General features: G+C 45.0%; 1 protein-coding gene across 1 annotated transcript in view; it reads right to left on the reverse strand.

Moving 5' to 3' along the window:
- Positions 1-1,682: 1,682 nt before the first annotated feature.
- Positions 1,683-25,074, reverse strand: part of LOC122929550 (gonadotropin-releasing hormone II receptor-like) — a 53,343-nt gene continuing 29,951 nt past the window's right edge. Inside the window, exons 2-3 of the mRNA XM_044283164.1 lie at positions 23,004-23,205; positions 1,683-2,086 (exon numbers count right to left, since the gene is read on the reverse strand). Of these exons, the coding sequence (XP_044139099.1) occupies positions 1,683-2,086; positions 23,004-23,205 (606 nt within the window). The remainder of the gene's footprint in view (positions 2,087-23,003; positions 23,206-25,074) is intronic.

Raw genomic sequence — 25,074 nt, forward strand, 5'->3', positions numbered from 1 at the left:
ATCTCCCTTTTCCCCATTTTGTATGTGAGGTCATATTCTCGCCACTGCTGGTTGAATACAGTACGTAAAGGTTGGAACTAAATGGTGAAAATAGCAGCAAGGGCCAAAGGCAAACCTTTTCCCCACCTAATATAAAAGTGAAAACATCACAAATAGTTTAGGTGCCAAACTTTAAATAAAAACCTTTTATTCCGGTGTATTGTTATATCACAATAGATAGAAGAGAAAGAGGCAACTTCCACTTATTATATGCAATATACAGTAATAACGAGAACCAAACACATATAGAATAAGAAACATAAGACTGAATAGATTGTGATGCCTTCTTCTACCCACTGAATAGGATAATATGACAAAGGCCATTAAATATCCCTGATTGTGCTCTTGTCTGTGCTCACACAGTACATATTATCTGTATAAAATTGACAACAGGCTTTACTTATGCGAAAAGAAGTGTATAATAAAGTGATACGTCATGCACACTGTGTAAGCTATCTCACCTTCATATCTGTGAAATTTATAGATACAATAGAAACCAATTGATGTGTCAAATTCTTAGTAATGCTAGAACACTGCATTCTACTAATATTTAACAGTCTGGACCTAAAAAACTGAATGTCCTGAAGATCTGCTGAACCGAACTTACAGAGCCATAGGGATCTATTTTGCTGTATGTTTGTCATAGCTTAAAGGGGTTAACCAAGAGTAAGACAGACCTCCTAGAGTGGCCAATCCGTGTTGGAGATCATACTTACTTGGTCCCGCCACCATCCCCGACAACTGGTTGCATGACGCAAGGGGAGCAGGTCCCCTCTGCAGCCTGTGATTGGCTGCAGCAGTCATGTCTGTGTCAGAGTGGTAGGAAGAGGAAGAGGCAGGCTGGTAGAGTTAGACACTGAGCTAGCGGCAGGGACCAGGTAAGTATGATGTCAACCATGGGTCGGCCACTCTGGGAGGTCTTTCGAACTTTAGGAATTGCATGATCATATGTCTATTTTCAGTCTTACAATCTACAGTATGTTACTATGTTTTTGTGTGTACTTATTATTTGACTCTTGCACTTGTATACTTTGACTGGTTATTATGTTCTGCTGGAATAAATAAATGTGGAAAGGCTGGAATAGATGTTGGCTGTTGCACTATAGAATTCAGTACAGCTCAATCAAACAACATGCTTAAGAGATATCACAGTGTGAATTTCCATTTCATGTAATGAAAGAAAAAACTAAAAGATTCTTACATGCACCAATATTATAAATAAGAGTTGAAGATAAAGCTTGAAAGGTCACAGGTATATATAGCACTGCATCTAGAAAAGTGTTCTGTACTAGAGAATTGTCTCCGGTAATTATGCTAATAGGACTTTTGGAGAGCTATTTTCAAACTCTCGATACCAGGGTCACTAGTAAGACATGTGGAAAAACAACACAAAGGCAGCTCTCCATGGATAGTTTCATCTATTCCTCCTGTATTTTAAAGAATCTTCTGTTAAAGAGAGAAACAAAAAATATGCCAATGCCAAAATGCATGCCCAAAGTACATAGCAGAAATAGGGTTTTTAAGTTTGGTAGAACAATACATGTAAAGCCGTCCATCGACTTCCCACTGGTTGTCTGCTGGATTGAATATTTGAGTTAATATTCTGTTTTGTGTTTTGTGTATCTTAAAAGTCACAGTCAACTTCAAAATATTGACTGCAGGGTTGTTCCAGTAGATGTTGGCCCATCCATGGAAGTGAAGTCTTTGATGGTCATCTCAGAGTCTGCTAGTTGCTTGCTGTTCTTTGCTCTTCTTGATAGAAGACCACCTACTCTTCTGAGCCAGTTGCGTACATCTTCTTTGAAGGATGGGGTGTACAATCCATATACAAGAGGATCAGTACAGGTGTGAAGTAGGCCAAAGAGAAATAAGCTATGATGAACATACTCAGGGGTCAGTTGAATCATTTCTGGCTGGAACCAGTACCATATTCCTAACAGGTAATAAGGGGTCCAGCAGACCATGAATGATACCACAATAACTAATGTCATCTTCAATGTTTTCAGACGTGCTTTGGAGATGAGGTCATTTTTACTTCTTGAAAGCTCTGGGAATAAAAACATATAAATTATGAAGTGTTTGCAGGTCACTGAATACATCTTCCTGAGGCACTTCCTAGCAGATACATACATTTCGCCAATACCCAAAGATGATGAAAATTTACACCAAGTGCTTCAACAAGCATGAAGACCACACTGCATTAATATTATACATTCAGATAAAAGGACATATAGAAGAAAATATGGAAATGTGTTTAATTTGTATTAGAAAGTAACTGACCTAAAACACATGACAATGGCTTAACACACTCACTACTAATGCTGGTGGACTAGAAAAATCACTGATATTTACAAATGTATATGTTCATTTTTTATACAGCCAGGTCCATAAATATTGGGACATTGACACAATTCTAACATTTTTGGCTCTATACTCCACCACAATGGATTTGAAATGAAACGAACACGATGTGCAGACTGTCCGCTTTATTTTGAGGGTATTTACATCCCAATTAGGAAACAGGAATTACAACAGTTTGCATATGTGCCTCCCACTTGTTAAGGGCCCAAAAGTAATGGGACGATTGGCTTCTCAGCTGTTCCGTGGCCAGGTGTGTGTTATTCCCTCATTATCCCATATACAATGAGCAGATAAAAGTCCAGAGTTAATTTCAAGTGTGCTATTTGCATTTGGAATCTGTTGCTGTCAACTCTCAAGATGAGATCCAAAGAGCTGTCACTATCAGTGAAGCAAGCCATCATAAGGCTGAAAAAACACAACAAACCCATCAGAGAGATAGCAAAAACATTAGGCGTTGCCAAAACAACTGTTTGAAACATTCTTATAAAGAAGGAATGCACCGGTGAGCTCAGCAACACCAAAAGACCCAGAAGACCATGGAAAACAACTGTGGTGGATGACCGCAAATAATTCTTTCCCTGGTGAAGAAAACACCCTTCACAACAGTTGGCCAGATCAAGAACACTCTCCAGGAGGTAGGTGTATGTGTGTCAAAGTCAACAATCAAGAGAAGACTTCACCAGAGTGAATACAGAGGGTTCACCACAAGATGTAAACTATTGGTAAGCCTCAAAAACAGGAAGGCCAGAGTAGAGGTTGCCAAACCACATCTAAAAAAGCCTTTACAGTTCTGGAACAACATCCTATGGACAGATGAGACCAAAATCAACTTGTACCAGAGTGATGAGAAGAGAAGAGTATGGAGAAGGAAAGGAACTGCTCATGATCCTAAGCATACCACCTAATCAGTGAAGCATGGTGGTGGTAGTGTCATGGCGTGGGCATGTATGGTTGCCAATGGAACTGGTTCTCTTGTATTTATTGATAATGTGACTGCTGACAAAAGAAGCAGGATGAATTCTGAAGTGTTTTGGGCAATATTATCTGCTCATATTCAGAAAAATGCTTCAGAACTCATTGGACGGCTTCGCTTCACAGTGCAGATGGACAAAGACCCAAAGCATACTGCAAAACCAACCAAAGAGTTTTTTAAGGGAAAGAAGTGGAATGTTATGCAATGACCAAGTCAATCACCTGACCTGAATCCGATTGAGCATGCATTTCCCTTGCTGAAGACAAAACTGAAGGGAAAATGCCCTAAGAACAAGCAGCAACTGAAGACAGTTGCAGTAGAGGCCTGGCAGAGCATCACCAGGGATGAAACCCAGCGTCTGGTGATGTCTATGCGTTCCAGACTTCAGGCTGTAATTGACTGCAAAGGATTTGCAACCAAGTATTAAAAAGTGAAAGTTTGATTTATGATTATTATTCTGTCCCATTTCTTTTGGTTCCTTAACAAGTGGGAGGCACATATGCAAACTGTTGTAATTCCTACACCGTTCACCTGATTTGGATGTAAATACCCTCAAATTAAAGCTGACAGTCTGCAGTTAAAGCACATCTTGTTTGTTTCATTTCAAATCCATCGTGGTGGTGTATAGAGCCAAAAATGTTAGAATTGTGTCGATGTCCCAAAATTTATGGACCTGACTGTATATCTTTATTAAGGAATTACTGTCTATAATTCAGGAAATTGACCCCATTATAAGAGAGATTGAGGCAATAATATAGATAAGTTTAAGATATTACTAGAGGCATTAGTAACATGGGAAAAGATTTAGTTTCCCTGGATAAATGGTCTACTCCAAACAACGGAAACTGCAGTTCAATGTGTCCAAATGTAAAATAATGCACTTGAGTAGAAGGAACCTTCTATCTAATTATTATTTTGGCAGTTCTGTGTTAGCCAGGACTTCAGAAGAGAAGGAGCTAGGAGTCCTGATATGTGACAGCTTCAAAATGAGCAAGTGGTTGGGAAAGCAAGTCGGATGCCTGGCTGTATAGTTAGAGGTATAACTAGTAGGAAGAAAGAGATTGTGATCCCACTGTATAGAGCGTTAGTGAGACCTCATCTGGAATACTGTGTCCAGTTCTGGTAACATCATCTACAAGAAGATATAGCCAACATGTAATGGTTGCAAAAGTGAGCTACAAAAATAGTGGAGGGTCTGAAGCATAAAAGATCAGGAGAGACTTATAGAACTTAATATGTATAGCCTTGAGGAAAGAAGAGAAAGGGGAGACATGACCGAAACCCTAAAATATGTTAAAGGCATAAAGGTTCAGGAGGGAAATGTTTTAACCCCTTAAGGACCAGGCTCATTTTCACCTTAAGGACCAGGCCATTTTTTGCAAATCTGACCAGTGTCACTTTAAGTGCTCATAACTTTAAAATGCTTTGACTTACCCAGGCCGTTCTGAGATTGTTTTTTCGTCACATATTGTACTTCATGACACTGCTAAAATTGGGTCAAAAAAGTTAATTTTTTTGCATAAAAAAATAAATTTTTTACCCAAAATTTTGAAAAATTACCAAATTTCAAAGTTTCAGTTTCTCTACTTCTGTAATACATAGTAATACCCCCAAAAATTGTGATGACTTTACATTCCCCATATGTCTACTTCATGTTTGTAGCATTTTGGGAATGATATTTTATTTTTTGGGGATGTTACAAGGCTTAGAAGTTTAGAAGCAAATTTTGAAATTTTTGAGAAATCTTCAAAATCCCACTTTTTATGGACCAGTTCAGGTTTGTGAGGCTTAGATAATAGAAACCTCCCAAAAATGACCCCATTCTAGAAACTACACCCCTCAAGGTATTCAAAACTGTTTTTTCAAACTTTATTAACCCTTTAAGTCTTCCACAAGAGTTAATGGCAGATGGAGAAACAATTTTGAAATTTCTATTTTTTGGAAAATTTTCCAATATAATCAATTTTTTCCAGGAGTAAAACAAGGGTTAACTGCCAAACAACACTCAAAATGGGTTGCCCTGATTCTGTAGTTTGCAGAAACACCCCATATGTGGTTGTAAACTACTGTTTGGCCGAACGGGAGCACATAGAAGGAGGGGAACACCATATGGGTTTTGGAAGGCAGATTTTGCAGGACTGGTTTTGTTTATACCATGTCCCATTTGAAGCCCCCTGTTGCACCCCTAGAATAGAAATTTAAAAAAAGTGACTCCATCTAAGAAAGTACACCCCTCAAGGTATTCAAAACTGGGTTTACAAACTTTGTTAACCCTTTAGGTGTTCCACAAGAGTTAATGGCAGATGGAGAAACAATTTTGAAATTTCTATTTTTTGGAAAATTTTCCAATATAATCAATTTTTTTCAGGAGTAAAACAAGGGTTAACTGCCAAACAACACTCAAAATGGGTTGCCCTGATTCTGTAGTTTGCAAAAACACCCCATATGTGGTTGTAAACTACTGTTTGGCCGAACGGTAGCACATAGAAGGAGGGGAACACCATATGGGTTTTGGAAGGCAGATTTTGCAGGACTGGTTTTGTTTATACCATGTCCCATTTGAAGCCCCCTGTTGCACCCCTAGAATAGAAATTTAAAAAAAGTGACTCCATCTAAGAAAGTACACCCCTCAAGGTATTCAAAACTGGGTTTACAAACTTTGTTAACCCTTTAGGTGTTCCACAAGAGTTAATGGCAGATGGAGAAACAATTTTGAAATTTCTATTTTTTGGAAAATTTTCCAATATAATCAATTTTTTCCAGGAGTAAAACAAGGGTTAACTGCCAAACAACACTCAAAATGGGTTGCCCTGATTCTGTCGTTTGCAGAAACACACCGTATGTGGTGGTAAACTACTATTTGGCTAAACGGCAGGACATAGAAGAAGGGGAACGTCATATGGTTTTTGGAAGGCAGATTTTGCTGGACTGGTTTATTTACACCATGTACCCTTTCAAGCCCCCTGATGCACCCCTAGAGTAGAAACTCCATAAAAGTGACCCCATCTAGGAAACTACGGGATAAGGTGGTTGTTGTTTTGGGACTATTTTGGGGGTAAATTTGATTTTTGGTTGCTCTATATTACTCTTTTTTGAGGCAATGTAACAAAAAAATTAAATTCTAAAATTGTTTCTACATTCGCTATTTAGTTTTGTGGAACACCTAAAGGGTTAACATAGTTTGTAAAGTAACTTTTGAATACCTTGAGGGGTGTAGTTTCTTAGATGGGGTCACTTTTTTGGAGTTTCTAGTCCAGGCTACATCAGGGGGGGCTTCTAATGGGACATGGTGTAAAAAAAAAAACTGTCCATCAAAATCTGCCTTCCAGAAACCGTATGGAGTTCCCTTCGTTCTATGCCCTGCCGTGCGGCTATATAGCCATTTACGACCACATATGGGGTGTTTCTGCAAACTACAGAATTGGGGCAATAAATGTTTAGTTTTGTTTGGCTGTTAACCCTTGCTTTATTACCGGCAAAATGGATTTAAATTGAAATTTTGCCCAAAAATAGGTATTTTGGCACCGTTTTTATTTTATATTTTTAAGACCGTTCATCCGAGGCGTTTGGTAAAAAGTTATTTTTATAGCGACGACTTTTACGCACGCGACGATGCCCAATATGTATGGCTCTCAGACTTTAGAGACACTAAGCAGGCATCCTAAAACTGCGGCCCTCCAGATGTTGTAAAACTACAATTCCCACCATGCCCTGATGATGGCTGTAGGTTGTCTGGGCATGCTGGGAGTTATAATTTTACAACATCTGGAGGGCCGCAGTTTGAGGATGCCTGCACTAAAACTAATATTTTTTGGGGAAAGAAAAATTGTTTTCGTGTCTCCAAAGTCTGAGAGCCATAGTGTTTTATGTTCTCTAGTGGACTGTTGGGGATTATAAAAATTTAGTACTCCATGGAAGTGTGATACTCCCTGAAGCAATCGATAATGCAGAGGCCCGGATGATCGGGGCACGTGTCACATTGAGTAGTGGTGTCCTTCCGTATCCCCCTCTTGTGACACACTCTGCACTTTTTTTGGGTTCGTCCCTTCTTTCCAGTATGGGGGACCACACCTGGAAAGTGTTGGCCAGGGACGATCCGGGCGCCTCCAGTTCCCGAGGTACTCCGGCCTGCTCTTTCCCGGTCCAAAAAGATCAGGTCCTTGAGGACTGCCTCATAGAATTGGAGGAATGTCCCTGTGCTGCCAGCGCTTCGGGATAGTACAAAAGAGTTGTACATGGCAACCTGCACCAAGTAGACCGCAACTTTTTTGTACCATGCCCGGGTTTTGCGCATGGCGTTATATGGCGTGAGGACTTGATCAGAGAGATCAACTCCTCCCATATACCGATTGTAGTCGACGATACAATCTGGCTTGAGGACCGTTGCCGCGGTACCTCGCACAGGGACTGGGGTGGTGCTGTTACCGTGGATTGTGGACAGCATAAGGACATCCCTCTTGTCCTTATACCTGACCAGCAACAGGTTTCCACTGGTAAGTGCACGGGTCTCACCCCTGGGGATAGGTACCTGGAGGGGGTAGGCAGGGAGGCCGCGTTGATTTTTCCGCACGGTCCCACAAGCGAACGTGGATCTGGCGGCAAGGGACCTGAACAAGGGAATGCTGGTATAAAAGTTATCCACGTACAAGTAGTAACCACTATCCAGCAGTGGGTACATAAGGTCCCACACGAGTTTCCCGCTAACACCCAGAGTGGGGGGACATTCTGGGGCTTGAATACGGGAATCTCGCCCCTCGTACACACAAAATTTGTAAGTGTACCCTGAGGTACTCTCACAAGTTTTGTATAGCTTCACGCCATACCTCGCCCGCTTTGTGGGAATATATTGGCGGAAACTGAGTCTCCCCTTGAACGCAACGAGAGACTCATCAACCGCGACCTCCCTTCCAGGTACGTAGGCCTGCTGAAATGTGGCCCCAAAGTGATCGATAACCGGCCGTATCTTATACAAGTCAGAGACAGGGGAAGAAAAAAAAAAGAGGGTTAGTCACTGGGCCTTCAGGAGTGATGGTCCAGGGGTAACTTCGCAGGGCGCCAGAGGTAGGGCAGACTGGGTGTAGTAAGATTGTGTCTTGTCTATTTGGAAATGAAAATAATAAAATTATATATCTTAGGAATATATATGTTGGTCAAATGATAATGGTAGAACAGAGAGGGGCCGGCTGCCAATGGTCTCAAACCACCCTGATCCCTCAAGGTGGGTGATTGGAAAGAAAACAGTGGGGTTGCGCGAAGGCGTAAAAAAAGATTGGATTATTATACCTTGATTGTATATTTTATCGCTATTGTTATCTTATTCTTAACTACTAATAACCTACTGTATACCAATCAACTACAATATCCGGTGAGTGTACACACATCACCTAAAAAAGATAAAAAAGATAAGCCTCTACCTTTGTGCTTTTACACCATCATAACCCTCGACATTAGGGATACTGGCGCCCCTCTGTGGTCCTTTTTTTACGCCTTCGCGCAACCCCACTGTTTTCGTATCTTATACAGCCGGTCATAGGCAGGATCACCTCGGGGTGGACATGCTGCATTATCGGAATAATGCAGACATTTCCGGATGGCCTCAAACCGGTGACGTGTCATGACCATACTGTACAGTGGGGTCTGGTACAGGACGTCCCCACTCCAGTATTGCCTGACACTGGGTTTTTGGACTAGACCCATATGCAGCACGAAGCCCCACAATGTCCTCATTTCGGCTGCACTGACCGGCGTCCAGCCACCGGGTCTAGCCAAAACTGAGCCTGGGTTTTGAGCGACGAACTGTTGGGCGTACAGATTCGTCTGCTCCACCATCAAATTCACCAGTGGGTTACTGAAAAAAAAACTAAAATAGTCTATTTCAGTAAACCCCACTGTGGGAATCTGGATTCCAGGATTGCCATCGAAATCCGGAATCTCAGGCTCAAAGTCCACTGGGGGACACCAGCTAAGTTCATCGGCAGGGGGCTCCAGTGAACTTATTTGGTGGGCCGGGAAACCAGTACGAACCCCAGGGCGGCTCGTACTAGGGTGGGCCACAGGATCCCTAGCATGTGCGGCCCCTGGCTCCGCCTGGCGGCGTCTCCGCCGCCTTGGTGGCTCATCGTCATCCAATGATGATGAGGAGGATGCGGATGATAAAAGGAATGTGGGGTCATCCTCATCCTCACTGGGGCTCTCAGAGTCGGAGGCAATCTGGGCATATGCCTCCTCGGCCGAGAACACCCGGCGGGCCATGGGTGTGTGTGCGTGTAGGTGTGCGTGTGTGGAAAACTTTATTATATGTGCGTGTGTGTGGGGGCAACGGGTGTTCGCATACTAAAAAAGGCAAGAAAAAAAGGGCAAGTGTTAGGAAAAAAAAAAAGTTAAAACTTGCTGATCAGCGGTACAACGCTGATCAGCGGTGGGGCGGGCGATGCGCTAACAGTGGACGGACGCTAAAAAGTGCCGGCCAGTCAGCGCACGCAGAAAAAAAAAAGTGGTGGTGAGGGGGGGGGGGGGGGCTGGTGGGGGCTGGTGGGGGGGGGGGGCAAGTGGCAGGGGGGGTCGGGGTTAGGGTTAGATGGATAGATGGAAGTTTGGAAGTTTGGAATAAAAGTACTTTTTTTTTTTCCTAACTTACTTTTCCCTTCTTTCCCTGCCTAACGGTGCCTCTCCCTCACTGACCCTAACCTACCTGGGTGGCGATGGGTGCAGGAGGGTGATGGATGCCGATTAGGGGGACACAGGAGCTGGTGCTGGACGATGCTGCACGGTCAGGGTGCTGGACAGGAAGAGGAGGGGAGAGAGGAGCGCAGGAAGTTTGAATCTCGCGCCTCTCTCCCCTGCACCAATCAGCACCCTGGACAGCAGTGTTCAGCACCAGGGCCAGCACCGCCTCCTCAAATCCTCGGACTGCGATTGGTGGTGTAAAATTACGCCACCGATCGCAGTCTTTTTCCGGTTCATCGGGTCACAGGACACCCGAATGGACCGGAAACGCATAAAACCGCAGGTCTGAATTGACCTGCGGTTTTCTGCGATCGCCGATACGGGGGGGGGGGGGGTCCAATGACCCCCCCCCCTGCGTTGTTACGGGATGCCGGCTGAATGATTTCAGCCGAAATCCCGTTCCGATTAACCCCCGCGGCGCCGGAATTACATTTTTAAGTCAGGACGTACCGGTACGTCCTCAGTCCTTAAGGACTCGGGAAATAGGGCGTACCGGTACGTCCTATGTCCTTAAGGGGTTAATAAAAACAACTCAACACAAGAGCAATCTAAATTTAGGGAGGGGAGGGGGATCAAAAACAATGTCACAAAATATTATTATAAAAACCAACCAAAAGGCGTGGGTCAATAGAGTACAAAAAACACGTATAGTACCAAGGTAATCCAAAAGTAACACAATTTTATTAGAAAATCACAGAAAGACATGATTGACACAAGTCACACAAAGACATTTAATACAGGTCACAATACATGAACAAATTAAAAACCAAGAGGACTGATGGTGGACTGCTGGTATATATTAGTAAAGTGCACGTGCAATAATCTTGATTGGTCATCAATATAAGGTGTGTAACACCTAACCACTATGGCTACAAATTACATAATCCAACCCATATACAAATATAGTACAACAAATACCCCAAAAAATTTAAAGGGTGGAAGTAACACCACAAAGGCAAACCCTTTGTGGTGTTACTTCCACCCTTAAAAATGTTTTGGGTATTTGTTGTACTATTTTTGTATATGGGTTGGATTATGTAATTTGTAGCCATAGTGGTTAGGTGTTACACACCTTATACTGATGACCAATCAAGATTATTGCACGTGCACTTTACTAATATATACCAGCAGTCCACCATCAGTCCTCTTGGTTTTTAATTTGTTCATGTATTGTGACCTGTATTAAATGTCTTTGTGTGACTTGTGTCAATCATGTCTTTCTGTGATTTTCTAATAAAATTGTGTTACTTTTGGATTACCTTGGTACTATAAGTGTTTTTTGTACTCTATTGACCCACTCCTTTTGGTCGGTTTTCATACTTTAATCAGGGGTGGGCCCTGAATTTATTTTGGGCTATATATAGGTTCCACAAAATATTATTACCCTGAGAATAGTAGAGGCTTGGAAGAAACCTTCATCAAAACTGGATGGGAAATCTACAGTAAGTGAATTTATATATTGTAGGAGAGTCCCCGGAATAATAATGGACGGACGATACGTGCCACCAGAGGTCCTGGCCTTGGTGGAGTAAGAACCGGATCATTGCGGTTACAGCGGCGAATGCTGCTGGCGCAGCGTGTCCGGGCCGGTTCTTATTGGGAACAGGTAAAGAGCTGGGGGGGTGACTGTTCCCCACGGCCAGCCCAGGTTTTTGGTGGAGCTGGGCCTTTAAAGAACCCAGCCTGCTGATGATGGGGGTGGGGTGTGTCTTGCTGTGCTGGAGATTTCCACAGACAGAGTCAGTGCTGGTGAAGGAGAGTCTGGGCGCAGCACACATTGAAGGATAGCCCTGGGACCTGTGGTGCTACGAGCCGAAGGGGCTCTGGCCTGAGGGAGACAAAGACAGGTAGCTTACAAGCCTGCAGAACTGCTAGTGGTCTGTCCAAAACAAGGTGACTCAAACCTGCTGTTTATTTTCTATGGAAGGACTTTTGTTTTATGCACTATGTGGATACGCACCTGTCTGGTCTGCACATTGCCTGTTATGCCTTTGGTGTAAATAAAGTCACAGTGTATCACAAAGACTGTCTGTGATTGCCTCAATACTGCCGCCGCTACCGTAGCCTACCACGAGCACATCCCCACAATTGGTGGCTTGGAGCGGGCATTCGTGCAGTGAGGCAGGCCTGAGGCAAAAGTTGTGTTGGACTGCATGTCATATATCAGGCCTGCAAGTTTTATGGTTCCTGAAAAGATGGAGGAGGCCATTAAGCACCTGATTCAGAGTAATGTACAGCAGCAACAGGCATTGCAGGCTCAGAGGGAAAGTAATGAGCTACAGCAAAAAAGACATGAGGAGGCTATGTGTGCACATCAGCAAACAAACAATCTCCTAATGCAGCAGCTGGTAGCCATGCAAGAGTCGGTGCGAACATCCCTGCAAGGAGTTTCAACCGCGACAACCCCGACTGTGTCTACCGCCAGGGACAAAGTCCGATCCGCCCTGAGGAAAATGGGTCCGGGAGATGATATAGAGGCATTCCTGATGGTGTTCGAAAGAACCGCGGAGCAAGAGAGGCTGCCATTGGAGCAGTGGGCCGAGGTGGTGGCGCCTTTTCTGGTGGGGGACGCACAAAAGGCCTATTTTGACCTCAGCCGCGATGAGGCCAAGGACTATGAGAGGCTAAAAGGTGAGGTGTTGGCCAGGTTGGGGGTAAACACCTATGTGCGAGCACACAGGGTGTATCAGGGGGTGTTTGCCGAGTCCCGACCCGCCCGGTCACAAGCCTATGACTTACTTCACCTAGTAAAAAAATGGCTTCAGCCTGAAATATTGAGCCCTTCTCAGATGGTTGAAAGGGTCGTGGTCGACAGGTTCGTGCGTACCCTCCCGAGAGCCATACAGCGCTGGGTGGGACAAGGCGATCCAGGCAACCTGGAACAACTGGTTAGCCTGGTGGAGAGGTATATGGCCACTCAGGATTTGGTGCGGGACTCAGCAGTACTACCGAAGTCACGTCAGCCCCCGTTGCCGACCCGGGATCCGGAAAAGGGGATCCCACCTCATAAGCAGGGGAGTGGATCTCCAGTCCGTGGGAGGAATACCCTGGGGAGGAGGGAGGCTGCGAGGATCAGATGTTGGCATTGTCAGGACTGGGGACATGTGGCAGCCAACTGCCCTAGGGCATCCGAACCCATGGACTGCGGGTTCGCTCGACGGTCCTCTTTTTATGCCCAACCGGTGTATATAGCTGACCCCCTACTGGCTGCAGACACCCCTCCGGTGTGTGATGTCGTTGTTAATGGACACTCCGTGCAGGCCCTGCTGGACTCTGGGAGCCTGGTAACTCTGGTCCATGAGTCGCTGGTAACGGAAAAACTCCCAGAAAGGCGAACCCTTACCATTGTCTGTATACATGGGGATCGCCGGGAGTATCCCACCACTAAGGTTACCCTGGCAGTGTGTGGAAAGGAGGTACCACATGTCGTCGGGGTGGGGAGACGGCTCCCGTATGCTGCAATATTGGGGAGGGACTTTCCCCTGTTCTGGACTTTATGGAGGAACGGGTTGCCTACCTGTGGGGAAGGAAAATGTCCGGGTCCCGAGCCCGAGGACCCCGAGGCAGGGGCCCCAGCTGTAGGGGTCACCGTAGGGGAGGTAGAGTGTAACCCTGACCGGTTTCCCCTAGAAGTATTGGCGGGTGAGACAGTAGAAAGTTCGTCCATCCTGGATCTGGAGGTACCCCGAGAAACCTTCGGGACCGCACAGCTCCAGGATTCAACATTATTGCGGGCTAGAGAAGGTGTGTTGGTGATTAACGGTGTTGCCCAGCGTCCCGGCGCCGATACCGTATTTCCTCACCTGGCCTATAACCAGGACCTGTTATATAGGGTAGACAAGGTGAGGCAGGAGGTGGTGGAACAACTGGTGGTGCCCCAGCCTTACCGGCGAATGATCTTGGATTTAGCGCATGCGCATGTGTTGGGTGGTCATCTGGGGGTTAAGAAAACGCTGGAGCGAATTCTACAACGGTTCTATTGGCCTGGGATATATGAGGAAGTCCGGAGGTTCTGTCAGTCCTGTCCAGTGTGTCAGATGACTAGCCCCCAACCTCAGTATCGCAGTCCACTGGTACCTATGCCCATTATAGAGGTGCCCTTCGAAAGGATCGCCATGGATCTGGTAGGCCCCATTATTAAGTCAGCCCGAGGTCACCAACACATACTGGTAGTGTTAGACTATGCCACTCGTTATCCGGAGGCGGTCCCATTGCGCCATACGTCGGCCAAGGTAATAGCTAAAGAGCTCATGAGTATGTTCGCCCGGGTGGGGATACCAAAGGAGATTCTGACGGACCAGGGGACACCCTTTATGTCTAAAGTAACAAAGGAATTGTGTAAGCTATTAAATATTAAACACCTGCACACGTCTGTCTACCATCCCCAAACCGATGGGTTAGTAGAACGGTTTAATAAGACCCTGAAGTCCATGCTAAAAAGAGTCGTGGCTAAGGACGGGAGAGATTGGGACTTACTGTTGCTATATGTTTTGTTTGCGGTACGGGAAGTGCCCCAGGCATCCACGGGGTTCTCGCCCTTTGAGTTGTTATATGGGCGACATCCCCGTGGACTACTGGATATCGCTAAGGAGGCATGGGAGCAACAGCCTACGCCTCATAAAAGTGTGATAGAGCACATAGAAAAAATGCAGGACCGAATAGGGGTTGTGTTGCCGATCGTTCGTGAGCACATGGAAGCGGCACAACTGGCCCAGAGTCGGGTATATAACCGTTCCGCCCGGGTAAGGACATTTCACCCGGGTGACCGAGTTCTTGTACTCGTGCCCACGGTCGAGAGTAAATTCCTGGCCCGGTGGCAAGGACCCTATGAAGTTAAGGAGAAAGTGGGCCCAGTTGATTACAGGATATACCAGCCAGGGCGGCGGAAGCCCGAACAGATATATCATGTGAATCTGCTGAAACCTTGGAGAGACAGAGAGAATTTGTTTGGAGACAGCCCGCCCTCTGTCTGGATGGCAGGGAGTGACCCGGGGTCACCAGGTGTTCCGGAGAACGCCGCTGGGGTGACGATAGGGGACGGACTGTCGACCAAACAGGCACAAGAGGTGAGAGAATTCGTTAGTCGGAATAGGGACGTATTCTCTGACCTTCCTGGACGTACCACCTTGATCGAGCATGACATTGTCACCGAGCCCCGGGTGAAAGTCCGCCTAAGACCATACCGAGTACCGGAGGCTCGGCGACAGGCCATTTCGCAGGAGGTAAGATCGATGCTACGTCTAGGGGTCATAGAAGAGTCAAAGAGCGAGTGGGCTAGCCCGATTGTCCTTATTCCCAAACCGGATGGTTCATTACGGTTCTGTAATGATTTTAGGAAATTAAATGAGGTATCAAAATTTGACGCCTATCCCATGCCTCGGGTGGACGAGTTGATAGAGCGGCTGGGTAAAGCCCGGTATTTTTCGATCCTAGATCTCACGAAGGGCTACTGGCAGGTACCTCTGACGGAGGCGGCAAAGGAGAAAACGGCCTTTTGTCACCCCGGAGGGGCTTTTTCAGTATAGGGTGTTGCCTTTTGGGTTGCATGGCGCTCCGGCTACGTTCCAGCGTCTGATGGATGTCGTCCTCAAGCCCCATCACCAGTATACCTCCGTGTATCTGGATGATATAGTCGTGTTTAGCCCGGACTGGGAGGGTCATTTGTCAAAACTTCAGGCAGTGATAGATTCTCTAAGGAAGGCGGGGTTGACTGCCAACCCAAAAAATGCTCGGTGGGACTAGAGGAAGCTCGCTATTTGGGGTATGTGATTGGACGCGGAGTCATTAGGCCCCAAGTGAATAAAGTTGAAGCAATCCGGAATTGGCCCAGGCCTCATACGTCCAAGCAAGTACGGTCATTTTTGGGCCTAATTGGGTACTACATGAGGTTCATTCCCCATTTTGCCACCTTGGCAGCCCCGTTAACCGGACTTTTGAGGGGGAGAAAGTCGGTGATGGTTCGCTGGGGGGAGCAGGAGGAGGAGGCGTTCTCCCGTTTGAAGTCGGCCCTATGTGAGTCCCCGGTTCTGGTGACGCCCGACTTCAAGCGGGAGTTTGTAGTTCAAACAGATGCCTCGGGAGTAGGACTAGGGGCTGTGCTTTCCCAGGAGCTCAACGGGGAAGAGCACCCCGTGGTTTTTCTAAGCCGTAAGCTTACCCCAGCAGAAACCCGGTATAGCATTGTGGAGAGAGAGTGCCTCGCCATCAAGTGGGCACTCGAGTCTCTCAGATATTACCTTCTGGGGAGAAGGTTCCGTCTGGTGACCGACCACTCCCCTCTCCAGTGGATGAGTCGGGCTAAGGAGGGGAGCGCTCGGGTTACCAGGTGGTTCTTGTCCCTCCAGAACTTTAAGTTCACTGTTGAGCACAGGGCCGGCCGCTTACAGGGGAACGCAGATGCCCTGTCCCGGGTACACTGCTGTGCATGTGTTCACCCCCTCAGGCTTGAAAAGCATGTTCAAGCCCTCAGGGGAGAACAAAGGGGGGGGATATGTAGGAGAGTCCCCGGAATAATAATGGACGGACGATACGTGCCACCAGAGGTCCTGGCCTTGGTGGAGTAAGAACCGGATCATTGCGGTTACAGCGGCGAATGCTGCTGGCGCAGCGTGTCCGGGCCGGTTCTTATTGGGAACAGGTAAAGAGCTGGGGGGGTGACTGTTCCCCACGGCCAGCCCAGGTTTTTGGTGGAGCTGGGCCTTTAAAGAACCCAGCCTGCTGATGATGGGGGTGGGGTGTGTCTTGCTGTGCTGGAGATTTCCACAGACAGAGTCAGTGCTGGTGAAGGAGAGTCTGGGCGCAGCACACATTGAAGGATAGCCCTGGGACCTGTGGTGCTACGAGCCGAAGGGGCTCTGGCCTGAGGGAGACAAAGGCAGATAGCCTAGAAGCCTGCAGAACTGCTGTGGTCTGTCCAAAACAAGGTGACTCAAACCTGCTGTTTATTTTCTATGGAAGGACTTTTGTTTTATGCACTATGTGGATACGCACCTGTCTGGTCTGCACATTGCCTGTTATGCCTTTGGTGTAAATAAAGTCACAGTGTATCACAAAGACTGTCTGTGATTGCCTCAATACTGCCGCCGCTACTGTAGCCTACCACGAGCACATCCCCACAATATGCATGGGATATACACTTCTGTCCTAAGATAAGTAATAATAAACAAAGGCAGACTAGATGGGGGTATGTTTCTGCTGTTAGTCTTCTATGTTTCTAATAATACAGCATTGAAACAAGGGCAAGTCTTATGTTGTATCTTCCCGTGTTGGCATCTACAGTTGATTTTATGCAGAATTATATTTGCTGCCCAGTATGGTGCCCAAATAACAGTGCCATATGTTAATGAATTAACACTTTGTGGCAGTTCAGCTGCCAGAGGGCCATATGAAGGCCATTGAAATGTTGTATCTCCCCCAGAGGAAGCTGGGTGAGAATAAGAAAGACTTGGGAAATAGTGTTTCCCCTCTGTGTGTACCAGCCAAGCTAGAAATGAAGGTAATAACAGCCAGCTGAGGTAGCTCAGGTAAATGTGGGCTGAGCTACTCAATCAGGGCTCCCAGTCTGGGGAAGGATCATGCTGCGCCAAGACCTGTGGGAGCCAGGACCCTCTGATCCCTTGTTGGGTAAGCACTGAGTGGTGTTTTCGGGAGCTGAGTGGTAGACCCAGATACCAATAGAGAGAAAAAATACGGTGTAGTTAGTGACCAGACGGCCTAGGATTTGTGTTTATGTTTTTGACTGCTGTAAAAGTTACAATAAAGCTACTTGTGGCCAGTTTGCACCTAAGTCTGCAGTGTTGGAGTGTCTTCTTGAACAGCGCCAACCGTCTAAACTGATATACACTTCTATTCTAATTAATGATATACAATCCTGCCACCATCATACATTGCAAAAATTGCATACTCTACACTGTGACACAATATAAATTATGCCATCCAGTAGAATAATAGCAACGCTGAACGCACATTGACTAAATAACAGCTTCCAGTTCCTGCATAAAGTAATTGGAGAAAAGAATTATAAAAGCAGCTATACAGGTAATATTAAGAGTTATGGTGTCACAACACATGGTTCATAGGCCAACCATGCTGTCCCCTTTAGCAGGGATGGCTGATGAACCCTGTGAGACAACACAGGTTCCTTACCCCTTAGGCTAGCCCTGAGTGAAGCTGTTGAGAATACACATGCTTATGGAGCAGTAGACAATAGAAAGATAGTGTAGAGGATTTAATTTTTCTACAACTTCTTTTATTCATGGAGCCCTTCTCATAAATGGATTCTTATATGGTAGATGCTGTAGATATAATTTCATAATATAAAGGAGTAGACTCACCTACAGTTCAACCCAGTTAAATCTGTGCTTTAGATTCATGTCATGGCACTGTAAAACATGGAATGAACCCAATACACAATTCAGCATTAGGACTCCTTTTTCTTTTTATGCCTTTACTATAACTCACATTTTTACTTATGACTAGTCCCATGACCCTAACTATTCAAGACTTAAAAGGTGGTCTTACTCAATGATTGACTGCCCCCTGGACATTTAAGTCCTGATTGATTAGAGATTTAAATAAATAAAATAAAAGCTATTCTGAATATTTTTCTGCAAAATGTTTTGCCGCTAGTGGACAGTATACTACTACAGATGGATCTGACTAGATTGGAGGCTTGGGCAGAGAAGTGGCAGATTAGTTTAAACACTGACAAATGTAAGGTTATGCACATGGGAAGGAATAATGCAAGTCACCCTTACATACTAAATGGTAAAACACTGGGTAACACTGACATAGAAAAGGACCTAGGAGTTTTAGTGGACAACAAACTAAGCTGTAGAAACCAGTGTTAGGCAGCTGCTGCCAAGGCCAATAAGATAATGGGTTGCATCAAAAGGGGCATAGATGCCCATGATGAGAACATAGTCTTTCTACTTTACAAATCACTAGTCAGACCACACATGGAGTACTGTGTACAGTTCTGGGCTCCTGTGAACAAGGCAGACATAGCAGAGCTGGAGAAGGTTCAGAGGAGAGCAACTAAAGTAATAACTGGAATAGGCGGTCTACAGTATCGTGATAGATTATCAAAATTAGGGTTATTCACTTTAGAAAAAAAGACAACTCAGGGGAGATATAATAACTATGTATAAATACACTCACCTAAAGAATTATTAGGAACACCATACTAATACGGTGTTGGATCCCCTTTTGCCTTCAGAACTGTCTTAATTCTACGTGGCATTGATTCAACAAGGTGCTGATAACATTCTTTAGAAATGTTGGCCCATATTGATAGGATAGCATCTTGCAGTTGATGGAGATTTGAGGGATGCACATCCAGGGCACGAAGCTCCCGTTCCACCGCATCCCAAAGATGCTCTATTGGGTTGAGATCTGGTGACTGTGGGGGCCATTTTAGTACAGTGAACTCATTGTCATGTTCAAGAAACCAATTTGAAATGATTCGAGCTTTGTGACATGGTGCATTATCCTGCTGGAAGTAGCCATCAGAGGATGGGTACATGGTGGTCATGAAGGGATGGACATGGTCAGAAACAATGCTCAGGTAGCCCGTGGCATTTAAACGATGACCAATTGGCACTAAGGGGCCTAAAGTGTGCCCAGAAAACATCCCCCACACCATTACACCAACAGCACCAGCCTGCACAGTGGTAACAAGGCATGATGGATACATGTTCTCATTCTGTTTACGCCAAATTCGGACTCTACCATTTGAATGTCTCAACAGAAATCGAGACTCATCAGACCAGGCACCATTTTTCCAGTCTTCAACAGTCCAATTTTGGTGAGCTCGTGCAAATTGTAGCCTCTTTTTCCTATTTGTAGTGTAGATGAGTGGTACCCGGTGGGGTCTTCTGCTGTTGTAGTCCACCTTTCTTTCCCATTCTGACATTCAGTTTGGAGTTCAGGAGATTGTCTTGACCAGGACCACAACCCTATATGCATTGAAGCAACTGCCATGTGATTGGTTGACTAGATAATCGCATTAATGAGAAATAGAACAGGTGTTCCTAATAATTCTTTAGGTGAGTGTTTATCAGGGGTCAGTACAGAGATCTCTCCCATCATCTATTTATCCCCAGGACTGTGACTGTGACGAGGGGACATCCTCTGCGTCTGGAGGAAAGAAGGTTTGTACACAAACATAGAAGAGGATTCTTTACGGTAAGAGCAGTGAGACTATGGAACTCTCTGCCTGAGGAAGTGGTGATGGTGAGTTCACTAAAAGAGGGGCCTGGATGTATTTCTGGAGCGTAATAATATTACAGGCTATAGCTACTAGAGATGAGTTGTTGATCCAGGGAGTTATTCTGATTGCCTGATTGGAGTTAGGAAAGGATTTTTTTCCCCTAAAGTGAGGAAAATTGGCTTCTACCTCCCAGTTTTTTTTTGTTGTTGTTTTTTTTTTTTGTTGCCTTCCTCTGAATCAACTTGCAGGATAACAGGCTGAACTGGATGGACAGATGTCTTTTTTCAGCCTTATAGACTATGTTACTATGCAAAACGGATTCCCATTAAAAGGACTGTTACGATAATGATGACGTATCCTCAGGGCAGGCCATTAATATCAGATCAGTGGGGGTCAGACTCTGCACCCACACTAATCAGCTGTTTGAAAAGGTAGTGGCGCTCATGTGATCGCTGCTGACCTATGCATCGTCTAGCTTGTAGAGGCATCATTGACTGCCCATTCCACTACAAGCAGGACGATGCACAAGGAAGAAATTTTGAAGTGGAAGCAGTGCTCGCAGTGAGTGCCGCTACAGCTTCAAACAGCTGGTCGCAGGGGTTGCCAGGAGCCAGACCGCCGCCGATCTAATATTGATAATCTATCCTGAGTATAGGGCATCAATATTGTACCATTGCACAACCCCTTTATGTCTGGTCTAATAGTGGTGGTCTGTTCCTTAGGACAGTAAAGTTTCTAATAATAATCACCCAAAGGGTGAAAATTCAGCTAAAGTAAACCTATAGCTCAAATATTTACTGAGCAAAACAGTATAAGTTCTGGACGAATCCGGTAGCCATGTAATAATACTGTCTGACTTTCCTCCTGTCATACCGTATAGCACTGCCCAGTGGAATCACTCTCATCATTTATTGACAACTAAAAGCTGTGGCCCTGAATTGAGAAAGAAGTGTCAAAGAAATGGCTTGTTTAGGATTACTTAGGCATGTCTTTCCCTTAACCCTCGGTGCCCTGGACAGAAAAATGTTATCGTCCTCTGCACATAAGCCTTGACTTGGTTTATTCTAGGCATCGGAAACTTATTTATATGCATCCAGAGTTCTAGAGAAAAGCCTCTTCATAACAAGCCATTATCTACCTTGTCATTTACTATAATATAAATGAGGTTCGCAAGCACCCCCTCTGAGCATGACATTAAAGAGCTGTCAAAAAGGCAATTAGTAGCTTTAAATTGTATCAAGCCAGTGTGGGGAAACAGGTAATACACAAGCATTGGACGCCAACATGGCCACCCTGGCATGTGTGGGATAATAGGAGAGGATTTTCGTGTTCACTTTCCGGAATATTGACATCTGATTTTTTTGTGCTCCAATAAAACTTTTATAAAACACTGTGGGGCAGATTTACGAGGCCTTAAGACTTAAATGGGTTGGTTCATCTCATACATTGGAGGCATATCGCTAGAGGTGTCTCAGAGGTGGGGCCTGCACCTATCTCTAAAACGGACCCTGCAAAGAGAAGGGCAGCAGACTGCGCATATGCGGCTGCCCTTCATTCATTCGCCTATTTTCAGAAGTCCAATAGAAATGAATGGGAAGGGCACTGCGCAAGCGAGGCCACACTTCCGTTCACTTCTATGGGGCTGACGGAAATAACCAAGCCAGTGCTCAGCTATTTTTGGCAATCCCATAGAAATGAATGGAGGGCAGTAACGCATGCGCCGAACCACTTTCCTTCTCTTTGCAGGCTCCGTTTTGGAGATAGGCGCACATACCAGACATTGGGGGCATATTCTAGCGACATGCCCCCAGTGTATGAGTTGGGACAACCCCTTTAAACTTAGACTAGACAGTCTAAAGATACGCCAAGTTTATCACAGTGGCTATTAGTAGGCTTACTTTGTGCCAGAATTGTGTGCCAAAATCCAGGTCCAATATTGGCACCCAGTGGGCAAATTAAACTATGCCCCAAGTCACGTCCCTTTCCTGGTAAACCAAGCGTGGTTGCCAAGCCGGGCACAAAAAAGTGTCTAAGATTAAAGCCAATTTGAGCCAGAACTCTGCCTTTTCAGTAGTAAATCTGCACCATTGTGTGTATAACTTAAATGGTTTCTTTGGGAATATTGAGTTTTTCCCAAGTGCCCACAGCTTGCCTATCTAAAGATATGATTCATACTTACCTACTCCACACCGCTTCAGCCCCCAGCGATGCCTCCTGTGTCTCCGTGTTCTGGTCCCGGTAGTGTTTACATCTGGTGCTGGATAACACAGGACCCACCAGAGCTTATCTAGTACCTCCTGACCTCTGCACAGGTCATAGAACATGCCAAGAAAAATGTCCCATTGAAGTCAATGAGGTCCCCCCCACTGTCCATTGTGTCTATGGCCCAGGTGGTCTCTCAAAGAACAGGAAGTATATGACATATTTTAAGCCTACTGGTCAGTGTAAAAATTGCATTATTTTAGGATTAAAAAAAAATATAGGAAAACAAATGATTTAAACAATAGGTCATTTCTGATGAATCATTATACTCATTTTTGTTGATTATAATAATGTTTATATAAGTAGAAAGGTTAGCCTGGCCAATAAATTATGTATGGGGCCCAGTAAGTTCAACTAAAAGGCATTTCAATAAAGAAAGGATAGTGAAAGGGAGGTATCTGTCCTTAAGTAACGGTAATAAAGATGTCTCACCTTTCTTGTGCTTCATCTGCTTGCCAATTTCCCAAAGGATGCGAGTGTAACAAACAATCATGACGCCCAATGGTGTAATAAATAGGGTGCAAAACGTGAACATGTTATACAGTGTTTCCTGCCAGCGTTGGGCAAAGCTTCCATGTGTGGCACACTGTGTAAAATTGGCTCCAGGAACAGTCCTCAGACGGAAGAGGAAAAGCTAAGGAGATAACAATAGATTATGGTGAAAACAAAATCTGCAATTTTCATTAAAGGGAACCTGTCACCGGGATTTTGTGTATAGAGCTGAGGACATGGATTGCTAGATGGCCTCTAGCACATCCGCAGTCCCCAGTCCCCATAGCTCTGTGTGCTTTTATTGTGTAAATAAACCGATTTGATACATATGCAAATTAACCTGAGATGAGTCCTGTCCCTGACCCATCTCACATACAGGACTCATCTCAGGGTAATTTGCATATGGATCAAATCGTTTTTTTGACACAATAAAAGCACAGAGAGCTATGGGGAATGGGTATTGCGGATTTGCTAGCGGCGTTCAAGCAACCCATGTCCTCAGTTCTATTCACAAAATCACGGTGACAGGTTCCCTTTAAAATGTCACTGTGTCACTGTACTTTGACACAATTTTGTGGTGTAACTAGCAAATTTTTACATCAATTCATTTAAAAAGTATGCTTGCATCCACCTGAAAGAAAGGTGTAAAGTCGTGGTCACTAGGGGTTTCACTTTCATCTAATTTGCAGTCCACTGCCTGTTGTCATGAGATCGGTCCCTGGCAACAGAGACTCTGGCAGAGAGGAGGTGGGGGTGTGTCAGAGCCAGCTGAGATCCTGGTAAAAAAGCTGCTTCTACACTGCTTCTGAATTCTTAGGAGCCTCCTGCCTTTCTGTAAGTATGATTTCCCCCTCCATATCTGTTCTGTCAGCTCCGGAGCTGAAAACAAACATAGTGTGAAGTAAGGGAAAGGATATCACAGCAGTACAGTGCTGGCATATTTCACAGAAGTGAGACACCCACTGCTTGTGAGAGAAATGCATCTAACTGTGCAACTGAAACAGGGAATAATATGGCTGAAAAATACTTATTCCTTCATAACTATGATTGTACAAAGAAGCACAGTCATTACGCAAACTTTTTTTTTGAAAACTCGGGTATGCTTTTCAAACATTTTGACAAAATGATAGAGAGCTTACTAAAGTTCAAGAGGGGCCAACATACCTTTCTTGAGTGTATCATGGTGACAAGGTTTGTCCTTGCAGTGATTGCTAAATTGGTATAGGGAGTCTTAGGCCGAATGCACACGGCCGTTTTTCACGGCCGTGAGCAGTCCGTGGAACCACGGGCTGGATTCCTGCTGAGAGCAGGAGCGCACGGCGTCATTGGTTGCTATGACGCCGTGCGCTCCCTGCTGCTGCCGCCGCAATACAGTAATACACTGGTATGATCTATACCAGTGTATTACTGTACTGTGGCGGCAGCAGGGAGCGCACGGTGTCATAGCAACCAATGACGCCATGCGCTCCTGCTCTCAGCAGGAATCCAGCCCATGGTTCCACGGACTGCTCACGGCCGCGAAAAACGGCCGTGTGCATTCGGCCTTAAAGGTGAGGCACTGCTCCCTGGGAAAAAGGATAAGCAACGTAAAGTATCTCTCCTCCAGGAAAAAATAATTAATCTAATTAATCACTTATTGGCGGACTATCCGATGCTGGAGACAGAGTTTTCTTTCTTCCTGGACGAGACCTACTATACTTTATACTTAATATTGAATATAACAATATTCCAAGTTATAGTTACTTATTTCTGGAGGAAGGCTGTTGATCCAGAGACTTATTCTGATTTATTCTTCCGCATTTGGAGTAGATATGGAATTTTTTCCTTAATGGGAATGTGTCACTTATAATTTTTACTACAAATTAAAATCACATAGTGACACATATCTTTTTCGAATCTGTTTTTTCAGATCAAAGTTTTTTATTTAATTATATTTCCTGAACAGGATTATGGGGGCAGGCATCTTGCCTGAGCTGTTTTAAAAGCATTTAGAGATATGCTTTACAGCAGC

The sequence above is a fragment of the Bufo gargarizans genome, chromosome 2 (assembly GCF_014858855.1).
Source record: "Bufo gargarizans isolate SCDJY-AF-19 chromosome 2, ASM1485885v1, whole genome shotgun sequence".
NCBI lineage: Eukaryota > Metazoa > Chordata > Amphibia > Anura > Bufonidae > Bufo > Bufo gargarizans.